General features: G+C 40.4%; 1 protein-coding gene across 5 annotated transcripts in view; it reads right to left on the bottom strand.

Annotated features, from left to right (window-relative positions):
• LOC148873317 (DNA mismatch repair protein MutS, type 2) overlaps positions 1-18,116 on the bottom strand; it is a 106,941-nt gene that overhangs the window by 11,722 nt on the left and 77,103 nt on the right. For 3 of the 5 annotated variants that reach the window (XM_088963674.1, XM_088963670.1, XM_088963672.1), the window contains 2 exons: positions 14,105-14,409; positions 13,748-13,828 (listed from right to left, as the gene is read on the bottom strand). In XM_088963674.1, coding sequence (XP_088819800.1) covers positions 13,748-13,828; positions 14,105-14,409 — 386 coding nt within the window. The remainder of the gene's footprint in view (positions 1-13,747; positions 13,829-14,104; positions 14,410-18,116) is intronic. The other 2 variants (XM_088963671.1, XM_088963673.1) reach the window with 1 other exon arrangement.

Here is an 18,116-nt window from a genome sequence, read left to right as displayed (position 1 = left end):
CTAAATATCCCTACTCAGCCATTTAAATTTTTTCTTTTCATTTCTGTAGCTCCACAAGCCATTGCTATCTTCCTTCAACCACCTAATCACCACCTCCGAGTCCCCTTCAATGACCAAGCACCGGATGTTTAATTCTCTTGCTCTTTTGATTCCTTCCAGAACTGCTAAAATCTCAGCCCTAAGAGAGCACCCTCTCCAATAGGGCCAGAGAACGTGGCATTAGTAATCCCAACCTCATTCCTGAAAACTCCCTCAATCCCCGAAGGCCCAAGATTCCTTAAGCTACATCCATCAAAATTCAGTTTTATGAATCTTGAAGGAGGGTGGGGGGGACCAAGAAGGTCTAGAGGTCCTTTTGCACCAGGCTGAGGTAGCTATTTCTTTCCACTTTCTCAAAAGGTCAGCCATGGAATAATCTAAATGTTAAAATAATTTATTTATTTGTGTTAGGGTCTGTTTGGCTAGTTAAAGCTTTTTTTTTTTATTTTCTATTATTGTACTCACTTACAGCAGGGGCACAAGAGTCTTTTCCCTTCTTATTTCTGCCGCCCTATATAATATAATAGAAGCTGGCGCCACCAGTACTGTTCCATTGCTCCAAACCTTTTCTTCTTCCTTTCTTTCTTCTTCTCTTCTCTACTTCCTCATATTTCAATCGGATTTATTGCCAAGATGGTATCAGAGCAAGGCTGTTGAATCTGGGCGACCAAGTTTTCTCTTCAAGTTTCTGAATCTGGGCAGAACAGAGGATTGAATCTGGGCTGATCAAATCAGATCTGCAACTGGTACAACCCTAAAGTTCTCTTTCTTCTTTTATTTCTTTCCTTGGTTGTGTACCAAGTGGAGAACAAATGAATCCAAACCACTGAATGTCGGCAGACTTTTGTGAGGGTTATATCTCTTTTATTTGTTGGATCGTGTGATCCTGTACCTGTGAAAAGGTGACTGTAGGTCATAGATGACCTATTTTCTCTGCTCGTTAGTCTGATTTCATGTGTTAGGATCTCTCTTATTGATTTATGCTGTGGTGGAACTTACTGGAAAACTAGTAGGCTGGGACTGTTCTTCATGCAGATCTGAAAATCAGTCTCATCATAGTTTTTCTTTGGAAATTGGTACTGTTTTTTTTGCTCAGATTAAGTCCAGAACTGAATTGTTGTGTGTGGAGCTTTTATTGATATAAGGAGGGATCCTAAGTTGAGATTTTAGATTGAAAAAACTGTGTTTACCATATCGTCTGAGAATTCTGCTACTTTAGAGATTTCAGGGAGTCACAATAGAGTGAGTGGGGGAATGGATATGAATTTCCCCATGGCTGTTATTCCCTTTGATGGTCTGAACTACCTTGAGTGGTCTAAGGGAATAAAACTCTACATCGCTGCTAAGGGGAAAACAGGATACATCAATGGGAGAGTGAAGGAACCGAAGAACGGAAGTGCTGAATATGATAGGTGGAACCAAGAGAATAGTATGGTGATGTCATGGCTCTTGATTTCCATGCTGCCACCGGTAAGGAAGACTTTTTATGTGGGTTGAAACTGCTTGTGAGATATGGGAACAAGCAAAGTCTACCTATTCAGAGCAGAAACACTATGCCAAGATATACCAACTGCAAGCTGAATGCTCTACTTGCAAGTAGGGGGAGAGGAGTCTCTCGATGTACTATTTTGATTTGACATCGATATGGAAAGAACTTGATCACTACCAGAATGTGAATTGAAAGTGTGATGAAGATGCAAAGGCGTATAAGTCACTTGTATCTCATCAACGGGTCTTTGCCTTCCTCCTAGGGCTGAATCCTTCATATGAGTCCATCAGGGTTCAGATCTTGGGTAGTAAAGACTTGCCATCAGTTTAGGAGTGCAGTCAGAAGAGAGTAGAAGAAGTGTGATGAATTGTGTAGAGGGGGAGTCAGTTGCCCTAACTGCCTGGGGAAATTCAGATATAAATGTTGGAGGTGCTTTTAAGAAAGGTGACTCTCAGAAGAGAACAGATGATAAGAGTAAACTTTGGTGCACTCACTGCCAGAAAACAAGACACACCAGAGATACATGTTGGGATCTCCATGGAAAACCTAAATGGGCACAGGATTTGGGTAAGAAGTCAACACCTGATCAGGGCAAGAAACCAAGTCAGCAGAATCAGAAAAAGTATAACTCAGCTAATATGGCATCTCTAGAGACTAGTCCATTGGTAACTCAGGAGAGGCATCCCAGTTTTGACCCTAAGGAAGAAATTATCAACTCCTTTCATGACCATTTGGAATTGTATGGTAGGATTCTCCGCCACATGGATTCTGGTCCTACTCCCTCTACCTCTTTCGCGTCTATATCAGGTAATGCTGCCACTGTCTTCGATGTGTCATCTCATACCACTGATTCTCCTTGGGTTATTGACTCCAGAGCCTCAAACCACATGACCGGTAAGTCAAATTAATTTCAGACATATAACCTTCTCTCTGGGAGAGATAAGGTGAGACTAGCTAATGGTTCTTTCTCTACCATAGCTGGCCAAGGTACCATACCTCTCCCACTCGGCCTTACCCTTTCTAATGTACTGCATGTTCTGAAATTACCTATAAATTTGTTGTCCATTAGTAGTATAACTCACTCCTTGAACTGTTCAGTCACTTTCTTTCCGTCTTCATGTGTCTCTACGTGTTGGAGAATAAAGATGGTCTTGTGGCTACAGAGTCCATGAGTTTGTCCAATGTGTCTCTACGTGTTGGAGAATAAAGCTGGTCTTGGTCATCTTTCTTTTGAGTCATTAAAAGTTATGTTTCCAAAGTTGTTTGAGTCCTTGTCAGTGAGTCAGTTACAGTGTCAGACATGTCAATTGAGTAAACTGTTGAACAAGAGAAGAGAGAAGAGAGAAAGAGAAGAAGAGAAGAGAGGAGGCGAGAGGACTGAATGCCTCAAAAGAATGCTTCAGGTGAGTGAAGCAGTTGTTATTTATACTATACTGGTCATACAACATAAAGAATGGAAAAATTATAGAAATACCCCTGTGGTACTAAACCTTTGTACAACAACATCTGTCAACACTCCCCCTCAAGTTGGGGCATAGATATCAATAATGCCCAACTTGTCACAGAGATCATGATGTCTGGAATAGTTTAGCCCTTTTGTAAAGATGTCTGCCAGTTGGTCTTCAGAGCTAACATAGGGAGTACAGACTTCGCCTGTGATGGCTTTCTCTCTGATAAAATGATTGTCAACTTCGATGTGCTTTGTTCTATCATGTAGCACCGGGTTAGCAGCAATACTTATAACTGCTTTGTTATCACAAAATAGAGTTATGGGTTTGTCCACTGGGAAACCCAACTCACTCAAAGATTCTTTATCCACATACCTTCAGCTACTCCGTGGGCCATTGCACGGTATTCAGCTTCAGCACTGGATCTAGCCACCACGGTTTGCTTTTTACTCCTCCAAGTAACGAGGTTCCCTCCTACAAAGGTGCAGTAACCACTAGTAGACTTTCTGTCACTTTGAGATCCAACCCAATCAGCATCTGTATAAACTTCAACTCTCAAATGCCCGTGCCTTTGAAATAACAAGCCAGCACCAGGAAACTTCTTAAGATGTCGTAGTATCCTCTCTGTTGCTTCAAGATGAGTGGACCTAGGTGCATGCATGAACTGACTAAGGACACTAACATCATATGCAATGTCTGGACGGGTCATAGAGAGATATAACAATCTCCCTACAAGCCTCTGAAATTGTTTCACATATTTAAGAGGTTCACCCTGGCTGTCACTTAATTTATGGTTGGGGTCAATGGGAGAGTTAGCTGGCTTAACCCCCATCTTTCCAGTGTCCTGAAGCAAATCTAGGACATATTTCCTTTGGGAGATAAAGATACCTTTTTTTGATCGAGCAACTTCAATTCCAAGGAAGTATTTGGCAGGTCCTAGATCCTTCACTTCAAACTAAGTGGCAAGGAAACCCTTCAACCTTTGAATTTCATCATTCCAGTCACCAGTAACAATTATGCCATCCACATATACTATTAAGGCAGCCATTTTACCTTCTCCCCTTTTCACAAACAGTGTGTGATCTGATTGACATTGCTTGTATCCCTTTTGCTGAACTGCAGCATGGAATCTGCTGAACCAAGCTCTTGGTGATTGCTTCAGCCCATATAAAGACTTCTTTAACTTGCACAATTTCTATTCATTGCCTTGAGCCAGAAAACCGGGGGGTTGAACCATATAAACTTCCTCTTCAAGGTCACCATTCAAGAAAGCATTCTTGATGTCAAGCTGATGTAGATCCCAATTCAGATTAGCAGCAAGAGAGAAAAGAACTCTAATTGAATTCATCTTGGCAACAGGGGCAGAAGTTTCTGCATAATCAAGTCCATATACTTGAGTAAACCCCTTTGCCACTAAACGAGCTTTATACCTCTCCACAGTTCCATCAGCCCCATGCTTGATCGTGAACACCCATTTACATCCAACTGGATCCTTTCCCTTAGGAAGATCAACAAGTTCCCACGTGCCATTTTTATGAAGGGCATTAATTTCTTCCTTCATGGCATTTGTCCATTCTGGTACTGAAAGAGCTTCTGCCACATTCTTGGGAATAGGGACACTGTCAATGGAGGTAAGGAAGGCACGAAATGAGGGTGAAATGTTCTCAAAGGAAACAAAGTTGGAAATGGGATGTTTAGTGGTGCACAACCTAACACCTTTCCTGTGGGCAATAGGAAGGTCAAGATCATTAGCAACAGAGGAGTCAGGAACATCATTGGGAGTCAAGTTACCTGAGTGGGTATGATCTTCCCCCGAGGAGTTTGATGGCACTTGAGGTACAACTTCTGGATTCTCCACAACTCTTGAGTTTGGTTGGCCTTTGCGACGACGAGAAAAGACACGGAAAGATAGAGGATCGGGAAGAGAAGGAGGCTGAACCAATGGCGAAGGATCAGGAAGAGAAGGAAGTTGAACCAGTTTCTCCTCATGCCTACACTCCCCCATAAGGAGAAACAAGAAAAAAAAGGCTCATCTTCAAAGAAAGTAACATCCATGGAGACATAGAATTTCCGAGAAACAGGATCAAAGCAACGATACCCCTTTTGAGTGAAAGAGTAACCAAGAAATATGCACGGGATAGCACGGGAATCCAATTTCCCACGGGTGGGAGACAGATTTTGGACAAAGCATCGACAACCAAATACACGAGGAGGGATAGAAAGAAGAGGGACCTTAGGGAAGAGAAGTTGATGCGGGGCTTTGTACTCTAACCAACGAGAGGGCATTCGGTTAATGAGGTATGTAGAACAAAGGACAGCCTCAAACCAAAATCGTTTGGAGACATTCATATGAAGTAGTAAACCCCGAGCCACTTCAAGGAGGTGTCGGTTCTTCCGTTCAGCCACACCATTTTGTTGTGGTGTGTGGGCACAAGAGCTACGATGAAGTGAGCCATGTGAAGCAAAGAACTCCATGAGATCACTATGAAAAAACTCTTTTGCATTGTCTGACTAAAAAATTTGTATCTCAGTCTGAAATTGAGTGAAGACCATCTGCTGAAAGTCTTGGATAATTTTTGGTACTTCCTCCCGGGTTCACATTGGATATACCCAAGTATATCTAGAATAATCATCAATGAAGGTAATGAAGTACTTGTAGCCACTCTCAAAAGGTAAAGTAACAGGGCCCCATACATCAGAATGAACAACGTGAAAAGGAAACTCAGATTTACTTATTTTCTGAAGAAAATGAGTTCTACAATGCTTGCTTAACTGACACGTTTGACAAGAGAAATCAGAAACGGACATTGACTTACACAGTTATGGGAATACAACTTTCAAGGACTCAAAAGACAAATGACCAAGACGACAATGCCATAAATACACTTTAGTCTTTCTGAACTGATTCATAGACTCTTTAACATGAAGACCAACTGTATTTTCCAGCATGTAGAGTCCATCAACCATACATCCCCTACCAATCTTCCTCCCCGAGGACAGATCCTGAATCACACAATAAGAAGGGAAAAAGGTCACAGAACAGTTTAAGGAATTAGTAACACTACTAACTGAGAACAAATTCATGGGAAATTTTGGAACATGAAGAACATCAGGAAATGTAAGACCAAGAGGAAGAGAGAGAGTTCCTTGACCAGCTATGGAAGTGTATGATCCATCAACTAGTCTCACCTTGTCTCTTCTAGAAAGAGGGTGATAGGTTTGAAAGTAAGAGGACATACCAGTCATGTGTTTTGATGCTCCAGAATCAATGATCCATGGAGAGTCAAGATTGTGAGAAGCAACATGGAAAGCTGTGGCAGGGTTACCTGACGTGGATGCAAATGAGGTTGTGGGAGGAGCATCCATCTGATGAATTGCTCTACCATAGAGCTCTAGATGGTCAAGGAAGGAGTTTACAATATCCTCCCTTGGGTCAGATCCAGAGAGATGTGTTTGAGTCACGGTAGGAATGGGGGGCTGATTCTCCCGAGTAACCATGTTGGTCATGTGGTGTTTCTTTGTACCTTGCTGTCCGGACCTTTTATTCACATCTGAGCCTTGCTTCTTAGTCAGATCTTGAGCCCATTTTGCTTTCCCATGGAGATCCCAACAGGTTTCTTTGGTGTGTCGGAGTTTTTAACAATTAGTGCACCACAAATTTTCCTTATCTTCTGTTTTTTTCTGGAGATCCCCTCTCCTGGAAGAAGATCCCACACTAGTAGAGACACCCCTTTTGATGCCGACACAATTGCATCCCCACCAGTGTTGTTCATCAAGTTCCTTCTACTCTCTTCAGATTGAACAAGAGCATAGACTTCCTGAATTGATGGAAGATCCTTAGAATTGAGAATTTATACTCTGATGGACTCATACATAGGATTTAGACCATGCAAGAAGGCAAACACTCTTTGCTATGAGACAAGTTTCTTGTATAGTTTGGCATCCTCATTACACTTCCAATCAACATTCTGGTAATGGTCCAATTCCTTCTAGACAGAAGTCAAGTCAGAGTAATATACTGATAAACTTTTCTCCCCCTGTCGACAAGTAGATGATGCTGCTTGCAGTTGATAGATCTTGGCATAGTGTCGTAATTCTGAATATGTGGATTTTGCTTGTTCCCAGATCTCATTTGCAGTTTCAGCCCACATGAAGTTCTTTCTTATTTGTGGTTGCATGGAGACCAAGAGCCAAGACATTACCATACTGTTCTCCTGATCCCATCTATCATATTCAGCATTACCATGGGGTGGTTCTTTGATTCTTCCATTAATATAGCCTATTTTCCCCCTTGCAGTGATGTATAACTTGATCCCTCTTGACCATTTTGGGTAATTTAATCCATCGAGTGGAACAACAGCCATAGGGAAGGATAGATCGCCACCCCCACTCATTCCATTCAGCATTTTGGAGAATGTGGCTGAATCTTCACTATTCATGATTTCAGGTTTAAGAACACACAACACCCAAGGCACACTGCCTCACAGAGTTGCTACAGAAAAGGGATCTTATGTCCTTCAGTCCACAAAAGAAGAAACACTTGCTATTTCAGCATACAACTAGGTACTTCTGACCTACGGTTTCACAGAGAGCCAAGAACAAACACTGTTGCTGCAGCACTTGGACTAGTCTGTATGACCTACAATTTTGTAGGAATCCAAAGAAAAAACATACAAACACTGCAACTGCAGTACATAACCAGGTCTGTATGACCTACGGTTTTACAGTTTTCATACAACTCTTTAGTAGAAAGAAAGATACAAGGTGATAGTTCACCACACACCTAATCGGCTGACACCAACTTCAGGGTAGCCGAACAGTCACTGAGATCAACAATGTAGCCGAACAGCAAGAACAGTCAATGGGAGAAAAAAAAACTTCAGTCCATCAACAATGTAGCCGAATAGTAGTAACACACAAGAGAACACCACATTCAGATTTTTAGGGCATCAACAGTCCATTGAAGGGTGCAAGAAGAAAACAACAAAAAAACAACCTCAGTTGAATACCAGGGCACCCGAACAGTAGATGGACAGTACCTTCTTGAACGCCAGCCTCTCTGCAAACCAGAACATCCTCTTCGTACATCAGGTGACAACCTCTCTACAGCCGAGCAATCAAGGAAAACAGCATCTGGGCTGGAAGATGAAAAGACTCTGTACCAGAACTCTTTTCTGTGCTAGGAAGCTGAACAGTCAGGCCAGCACCTTCTTCCTTCTTGAAGTCGAACATCAGGGATACAACTTCTAGGAGATGAAGAGGCAACCTACTCGGCATTGGAGAATGACCTCAACTAATTTGTTTTCAGGCCTGGACGAACCCGCTCTGATACCATGTTGAACAAGAGAAGAGAAAAGGAAGAGAGAAAGAGAAGAAGAGAAGAGAGGAGAGGCGAGAGGACTGAATTCCTTAAAAGAATGCTTCAGGCAAGTGAAGCAGTTGTTATTTATACTATATTGGTCGTACAACATAAAGAATGGAAAAATTATAGAAATACCCCTGCGGTACTAAACCTGTGTACAAAAACATCTGTCAACATAAACATCGTAGAAGTTCTTTTCCTTTGAGAAATAAAGGATCTGAATTTCCATTTCATATTGTTTATTCTGATGTTTGGGGTCCTGTTACTCTACCTACTGGGGCTGGATATAAGTACTTCATTACCTTGATTGATGATTACTCTAGATACACTTGGGTTTACCCTATGCGATCTAGAGATGAAGTGCCAAAAATTGTGAAAGACTTTCAACGTATGGTGTTCACTCAGTTCCAAACTGAAATCCATATCTCCCAGTCGGACAATGCGAAGGAATACTTCCATAGTGATCTCACGGATTTTTTTGCTTTGAGTGGGTCACTTCAACAAAGCTCTTGTGCTAGGACACCCCAACAAAACGGTATTGCTGAACGAAAGAACCGTCACCTTCTCGAAGTAGCTCGTGGCTTATTAATTCATATGAATGTGCCAAAACGTTTTTGGATGGATGTAGTTGTGTGTTACATACATCATCAACCGTATGCCATCTCGGTTACTAGAGTATAAGGCCCCACATCAGCTTCTGTTTCCTACAGTTCTATTGTCCACCATTCCAATGCGTGTTTTTGGGTGTCGTTGCTTTGTCCATAACTTGTCCCCTACTCGAGGTAAGCTTGATCCTCGGGCTATTCCTTGTATTTTCCTTGGTTACCCTTTATCTTAAAAGGGGTATCGTTGCTATGATCCTACCTCTCGCAAGTACTATGTCTCCATTGATGTATCCTTCTTTGAGAATCAACCTTTCTTCTCAGTTTCTCCTCAGGGGGAGAGTAGGGTTGAGGAGAAACAGGTGGCTCAAACTCAACTACCTCCTTTACCTGATCCTCCTCCATTCTGTGTCTTTCATCGTCGCCATAAAAGCCAGTAGAGTTCAAGAGCCATGGAACCTGACAGTATGCAACCAAAATTATCGGATTCGCCAGAGGCAGATCCTTCTCATTAGCCAGGTACACTTGCTCCTATTGATATGCTTGTTCCTCTCAAAGTTGATTCCCCTGTCATCAATGATCTTGATGTTCCTATTGCTAAGAGAAGGAGTGTTAGATCTTGTACCACTAATCATCCTATCTCTAATTTTGTTTCCTATAATCACATTTCACCTTCATTCTGTGCATTCCTCTCTTTTGTGGACAATGACCCCGTTCCTAAGAATGAGGCAGAAGCTTTATCTAAACCTGAATGGGCAGATGCAATGCAGGAAGAAATTGATGCATTACACAAAAATGGCACTTGGGAGTTGGTGGATCTTCCTAAAGGGAAGGAACCAGTGGGTTGCAAGTGGGTGTTCACAATGAAACACAAGGCTGATGGAAATGTTGAAAGGTACAAGGCTAGACTGATAGCAAGAGGTTTTACACAGGTATATGGAGTGGACTATGTAGAGACTTTTGCTCCAGTAGCCAAGATGAACTCTATCAGGATTCTTCTTTCATTGGCAACAAATCTTGACTAGGAACTTCACTAATTGGACATGAAAAATGCTTTCTTGAATGGTGACTTAGAAGAGGAAGTGTACATGACCCAACCTCCAGATTTTTGTGCCAAAGGCAGTGAACAAAAAGTGTGCAGGTTAAAAAAATCTTTATATGGGTTGAAACAATCACCTCGGGCTTGGTTTAGTAAGTTCCACTTAACAGTTCAACAGGTGGGGTTCAAACAATGCCAATCAGATCACACTTTATTTGTGAAAAAAGGTGAAGGGAAAATTGCAATTCTAATTGTGCATGTGGATGACATAGTGATCACAGGAGATTGGGAGGCTGAAATACAGAGACAAAAAATTCTTAGCCACTCAATTTGAGGTGAAAGATCTAGGCCCCTTACGTTATTTCCTTGGAATTGAAGTTGCCCGCTCTCACAAGGGCATCTTTATTTCCCAGCGGAAATATGTACTAGATCTACTAGAAGATACAGACAAGTTGGGGGTAAAACCAATTGACTCACCAATTGAATCTAATCATCAGCTGGGAGACAGTCAGGGAGAGTTTTTGAAAGATGTGAAGAAGTTCTAGAGACTCATAGGGAGACTCTTGTATTTGTCTATGACTAGGCCTGATATTGCTTATGCAGTGGCTGTCCTTAGTCAATTCATGCACAATCCTAGGGCAACTCACTTTGAAGTTGTAGAGAGGATCCTTAGCTACCTCAAGAAGTTTCCCGGAGCTGGTTTGTTGTTCTAGAAATATGGACGCTTAAAGGTGGAAGTATATACTGATGCTGATTGGGCAGGAGCAATTGATGACCAAAAGTCTACTAGTGGGTATTGTGCCTTTGTAGGAGGAAACCTGGTCACATGGAGAAGTAAAAAACAAAGTGTGGTGGCTAGATCTAGTGCTGAAGCAGAATATAGAGCGATGTCTCATGGGATTGCTGAAATCATGTGGATAAGAAATTTGTTAGGTGAACTGGGTTTTACAGTGAGCAACCCTATGTCACTCCACTGTGACAATAAAGCTGCCATCAATATTGCTACTAATCCAGTCTTGCATGATAGGACGAAACACATTGAAGTGGACAAGCATTTTATTAGAGAGAAACCTGCAAATGGAGAAGTGTGTACTCCATATGTCAGCTCAGAAGAACAACTTGCAGATATCTTCACCAAAGGTCTTCATCATGTGCAGCACAATGATTTGTGTGACAAGTTGGGCATGATTGACATCTATGCTCCAACTTGAGGGGGAGTGTTGAAATAATTTAGTTATTTGTGTTAGGGTCTGTTTGGCTAGTTAAAGCTTTTTTTTTCTGTTATTGTACTCACTTACAGCAGGGGCACAAGAGTCTTTTGCCTTCTTGTTTCTACCACCCTATATAATATAATAGAAGCTGGCACTGCCAGTACTGTTCCATTGCTCCAAACCTTTTCTTCTTCCTTTCTTTCTTCTTCTCTTCTCTCTTCTTCCCTTCTCTTCTTTACTTCCTCATATTTCAATCGAATTTATTGCCAAGACTAAAAAAAGCTCCAAAGATTTCAGCCAGTGACCAACCCTTAAGTGTATCAATTTAGTTAAGTTCTCCATAGATCTTTCTTTGTCTGAAAGAAGTCTAAAGTTACTCTCTTCCCATACGGACCAACACATAGCCACCCTAATGCTTCTCCACATGATCTTCCCTCTTTTCTTAGGCCATCTTGAGAATGAAGGAGGGAACAAGCTTTGCAAACTTACGGGGGGATTCCGAGTACATCCAAAAAGGGATGAAGCCCACTCCCAAGCAGTTTTAGTAACCGGGCAAGTAACCATAAGGTGGTAAGCCGTTTCCCCATCAGCTTTGCAAAGAACACACTTATTGGGAAGTAAATAGGAATTAGGTCTCTTTCTTTGAAGCATGTCATTTGTGTTTATTCTTTCTAGGAAAGTTTCCCAACAAAAACTACCAACACGAGGAGGAAGGGGTTTACTCCAAATCTCATTAACAGGGAAAGATAGCCCAGAGGGAGCAGGAGGTTGAACCAAAGTCTCAAAAAACAACGCATAGGAAAAGGAACCATTGGGGGATGGGGTCCAAATTCTGGAGTCATCCTTACTTGGGTCCAAGAAAACATTTTCAAGGGTGGATAGTAAGGACGACAGGCAACCCAAATCCGTATCCCTTATTGTTCTCCTCAACCCTAGATTCCACCCAAAGCTGGAAGTAGAATCAAAAGGGACTAAGAAAGAAGAAATGGTACTTATCCTAGGGTTTCATCTTAGGGGGAGAGTAGTGAGAAGGGTATTTTTTCCCTGGAAGTCTCGTTACTTATTCCGGTCATTGGTTTCGGTCATGAATAATCTAGGCCAATTCTAGTCTCCTTTGCAGTGCTAGATCCAGGTACTACAACTCCTTTACACACTACCACGACTACTACAGATGGCATACCTATCGCCACTGAGCCTCAACCTCCCTCAAATGATTTTGACCTCCCTATTGCAATTCACAAAGGGAAGCGTCATTGTACCACATCTACTGCCCATTGCATCTCCCAAATTTCTTCCTTATGACCATCTTTTACCATCCTTATAAATCCTTTTTGGCATCCGTTGCTGTTATACTCATTCCTAGAACAGTACATTAAGCCTTGGTGATGCCTGAGTGGAAGCAAGCAATGGAGGTTGAGATGGATGCCCTTATTAAAAATGATGCTTGGGGTTTAGTGGATCAGCCAAGAGGGAAGAATCTTGTTGGGTGTAGATGGGTATTTAAAGCAAATACAAGGTCCAATTGGTTGCTAAGGGATACATACAGAATTATGGTATTGATTACTTAGAAACCTTTGTACCAGTTTCTAAGATGAATATCATCAAAGTATTATTGTCCCTTGCTGCAAATTTCTCATGGCCATTGTTCTAGATGGATGTTACAAATGCTTTCCTTAATGGTGATGTGTAGGTGTATATGGACTTGCTACCTAGCTTTCATGATACAAATGCTAGAAAGAAAGTTTGTCAACTGAAGAAAGCTTTGTATGGTTTGAAGCAATCTCCAAGAGTATGGCTTGACAAATTTAGACTTGCCTTGGAGAAGTTTGGCCTGACAACACTCTTTATTAAGTTCCTTGACTCTCTTACCTATGTATGTTGATGATATTATGATGATAAGAAATGATATTTGATTAGATCAATTGACCAAGAAGTATGCCTTCCTTATGTTGCCTTTGATATGTAGCTAGTTGATATCTTCACCAAAGTAGTTACCAAAGTCAAGCTAGAGATAGATTTACGGAAGTTGGGAACTACTAATATCTATTCCCAACTTGAGGGGGAGTGTAGAGTTGTAGCTAATTAAGCTTGTGGTCCCACTATTTATTGCTGTTATTTATTAATGGTTGTTTCTTTCTTTCTTTTATATAGGTGGCAGGGGGATTCTTGTCTTTGTATATAAATACCTTTATTTGCTTTAATATAAATTACAATCGTTTGGGTGGAAGGACCATAACATTCTGTACCCCTTTCACTTTTTTCATTTTTCCCTTCTTTTCTTTCCTGATTTCTTATTAAAATGGCATTTTTATAGCAATATGTCCAAAATTTCAGGATATTATTCAGGTTAATGAAATACTCAAAAGAAATTGTAAAATCATTGTAGAACCTATTTCTCCTTTCGCAGAACAAGACAAACCAGAACTTGAGATTTTTAAAAACTTGATTCATAATCTCAGTTCCTTAATTTAAACTTTGGTGGTAGGCAGACAATTTTCACTTTTAAAATGGCTACACTACAAGATAAGCTGTTCTCACCAACTATATAAGATAGTACCTATATAGCAAGAAAGACAGGCTCTTGGATAAGTAGACATGTTATAAGGGAGATTGGGAAGCTGGCTAGAAAGCTGCAGTTCTGCACAGAAATTAACAGACAGATCCAGAGATCAGTCAATTTCTTGGTTGATGGTCTAGCAAAACAGGAAGCTTCAAAGGAATCATTTGTTTTGGGGCATACTCCCCCAGCCCAGCCCATGATCACCCCTAACCATTACCCAATGTTGGTCCCAGCTATTTGGGGCATTGGGAGAAGTGGCCTGGATATTGATTCATGTTATCATGCTTGTCAGATTGAGATTTACCATAAAACCAAGCAATGACCCCTAGAGGGAGAGAGAGTGGGGATATATACCTAATTGGGATTGCTTGAGGCATAAATCAGGTCTTTCCCTGCCATCTGTTGTAGAATGCTGACTTTTATCTGCTGCCTGGTGCTGATCATTAATTTCTATAGTATGCTGGCCATTAGCTGTTGCAGTATGCTGTGAAGGTTGCATGGTAGATACACGAAGCTGCCGTAATTTCTTATGAAGGAGAGAGAGCGCTCTTGCTGCAACATCAGAGATAGCATGCATCTTTTGGTAGCTTTGAGTAATTCCATGTTCTGTGATCTTCTTTTTAGCTGCCAATAGATCTTCGTTGAGCTTTCTTGAAAGGCTAAAATCACAAACACAACAGGTTACATATATAAGCTTTAAGAGAAACTTCATACTACTCTAAAAGTAAAAGATGGACATATTCATTGGTGTTTGAAAAGCGCAAAGTGTAAGGGGCAATTTGCGCCCAAGGTGCAAGGCGAGGCACACGCCTTTTTGAAGCAAGGCAGAAAAATGCAAAAAATGCCAAAAAAATAAAAAAAAACGCCAGAAAATTTAGAAAATTGCAAAAAATAAAATATTAAACATAATATTAATAAAAAATAAAACTTAAATTTTTAAAATAAATGTTTTAAAAAAACTATTATCTAAAATTAAAATACATAAACATAACATGTAAATCGTATTCAAATGAAAATTTAAAAATAAGTCAAACATATAAAACATTTTCAGGCATGTAAAACCCACAATCTCTTTTTTTTTTCCCCTCAATTGCATTACTTCAAGTAGCTAATGTGATGTTTTTTTCCCCTCAATTGCATTATTTCAAGTAGCTAATGTGATGTAAAACGTATTGCATTCCTGATTCTACGAGCTGCTTTTGTACCATAGGTCTTAAGGCAAGCCCAAACAAATCCATGTCAAGGTCTTAAATTTTTAATTCTCATACAAAAAATAATGATTTTACAATTTTAATTGACTTTTAAGAAGATATTTTATTAGGATGGATGAATGAACAACATTAGCAAATAGGGGGTTCTTGGAGCTTTGGTGAGCAAGCAAAGTGAGCAAAAGTGCTACTCCTAGGAACTAGGCGAGGTGCGTACCCTAAAATGCACCTCAACTGTGCACCTAGGTGCACCTTCTAAATCACTGGGAAGGCAAACTGTCATAGTCATCAAAATTTTCTTGAAAACCTTGAATAAAGTAGGGAAATTAACAAAAAATTAATGATACTAATGATGGTAAAGTGAACTCTTTGCACTAATTTCCATTTTCTTAACATCATGCCCACTACATCCTAAATCTAGAACAAACCTGATTTTTCATTATTCATATTTTTTATAAATGGTATAGCGATTGTAATAAAATTCAGAAAGTAGGGATAGGAGCCTCAATTGCATATAAAAAATGTACCTGTATGTGCACAGGTCCTTTGCATTTCCGTCCTATACAAAAGGATATAGGGGATCTATTTTCGGTTAATGGACCTTTGTAGGAGGTAATGTTATTTCTTAGAGAAGCAAGAAACAATTTGTGGTTTCTAGATCAAGTATAAGCTGAGTATAGAGTTAACATATGGTTTCTAAGTTATGGTTGAGAACTCCTCTAAGTTGGGTGCAAACCTTTAAGTCCCAATGAAGTTATACTTTGATAATTTGACTGCTATATAAATACTGCCAATAATCCAGTACAACATGATAGCATCAAACATTGAAGTAGATAAGCACTTCATACCTATTGTGAAGTCAAAAGCTCAACTTGATGAATTTAGAGTGTCCAACAGTCCAAGTTGGAAGATAACCTATGCAAGCTGGGCATATATAACATTTATGCTCAGCTTTAGGAGAAGAATTAAGAACCACTACTATAAGGGTATTTTAGTCATTATGGAAATTAAGCGTTATATTGCAATTTATGTACATTTATATAAATTCTAATCAGAGGGCTACACCCAACAATTTTATCTTTCATATCTCTCTTTTCTTATCTTCTCTTCCTCTTATTCTTCACTAAATCTTCCCAACCTCTAAACACTTTAAACCGGACCACTGAGATGATTTATAGGTTCTAATAGGTGTCTTTCGAAATTTTGTATATTCTCACCTTAGGAATCATTTTTTTGGTTATTGTATGAGTATTCTCTCTAATGCCTTTATATAGTTTTAAAGATTTTTCCTAGGTAGTACAACTCTAAAGCTTTACTTTTATAATAAGTTCTCTTTTACTTTTGTTGAGTGGGCCGGTTTGTTTTGTTGAGGGCCCGATTTGTCTTTTGTTTGTTTTATTTAATTAGGAAGTTGTTGGGCCTTTGGCCCATTAGTTTTTATTTTTTAAAGTTGTGACTATTCAGTTTTAGTAGCCGCCCTACTAAGGGCATCCTTGTAATATCTCATCTTTAAGTTAAATATAAATATAATGAGGGGCTGGCGGCTAGGGTTAACTTTCTCATAACTCTAGTTGACCTCCTACTCTTTTCTTCTTCTCCATCCTTCTCTACTGGTGAAATCTTCACCTTCCCCCTCTTTCTCTTGCAAGAAGCTTGATTGAATAAGCAAATAGTGGTTTCTACTTGGTATCAGAGCAAGTTGAAGGTTCTTGAAGTTGTTCTCTCATGCAGCCCTTGTTAGACAGTTGTATGCCCTTAGCTCCAATCAGAATGATGTACATTATGAATTTATTGTAAATGAATTAAGTACATATTTGATTCATGTTCCTGTGGTGTGTTTTTGTGTAATACCCTTAAACTGGACACGAGACTCGTGTTAGTTTAGAATGTTCACAGCCATTGGGTAAGTCTGGGGAGATTTATCCTGCCAAGGCTGACACTGGTGTGCTCCCAATTGTTGGGGTGGCCTGTCTCAGCCACTAGGGTGAGACTCAAGGCACATGCAGTGTAGGATTGATAGAATCTTTGAACCGGACCAGATTTCCAGTATTTCCCTGGACCTTGGAGATTGATAGGCAAAACTAGAAAGTTACACCCGACCCCTAGACTCGATTATGATACTGCACTAGGTGTCGGATTGGGCTGCCTTTGATATGCCAATCAGTGAGATCCTTAGCGGGGGTCAAAACCTGGGTATGTTTGGACAGTCTGAGAATTCATCCGAGTGGGTGATCATAGTGACAAGATCAGCCCCTTTGTCGGACAAGGGTAATAATCGGGGATGCATTCTCTCAGATGGAAACCAAACTGCTGGCAGTTGATTTCAATCGTTGAAATTTGTTTTTTGCAAAATATATTTATATACAGAAATATATATATATATATATATATATATATATATATATATATATATATATGTTGTGGTTTCGAAATGTTTGCAAAAGGTTTTAATTCCCGGGATCCATGTGAGCAGAGAGTGCAACACTGTTCCTTGTAGCCGAGGGAGAGGTCCTCTCTTGTCGGGTAGTGTTTGATCATTATGGGCTGAGAGGTTAAGTGTAAGACCATTGAGGGTAATACCTGATGGGCTAATCTTGCATTTGCCCACAGTCCCTGGGTGTTACAAGGTGGCTTGGCCCAGGGACCACTTAGGGTAAGTGTTGGGCCCATAGAGCCCATGTGATGGGTTTCAAGGGGTGCACTGTCCATAACAGTGTATTCGACCGGGCCTTGTAACAAAGGCTGGGCTGAACCCATGTGGCTGATGTGTAGATCAATGTTTGGGTCCCACGCCATACAAGGAAGCCCAACTGGGCAACAGTTTGGAAGGCTAAGTGAGCACATGACCTTAATGGGCCTAAAGCCCATTCTGAGATTGAATCAGCAGATGGGATTGGGTCTTAACCCTATCCACTCAGAGAGTCTAGATCTGAATATGATTCAGATCTGGAAAGCTCCTAATAAGATTGGGAGAGGGCTGATCTAATCTGCAGATAAGATAAGGGTTTACCCTTATCACTTAAAGGGAATTCTGATCCAAATATGATTTGGATCAGCAACTCCTAATGAGATTAGGAGCTGATCGCTTTGAGCTTATAAAAGGAGGAGGGGGCAGCAGCCTTTAGACATCACAAAATCTTCAGAGCTGAAATCACAGA

Source organism: Nelumbo lutea, chromosome 1, assembly GCF_056320005.1.
Source record: "Nelumbo lutea isolate HS-2025 chromosome 1, American lotus-T2T, whole genome shotgun sequence".
Lineage (NCBI taxonomy): Eukaryota > Viridiplantae > Streptophyta > Magnoliopsida > Proteales > Nelumbonaceae > Nelumbo > Nelumbo lutea.
Note: the sequence above shows the minus strand (reverse complement) of the source record. Positions and strands in the feature narration are given on the sequence as shown.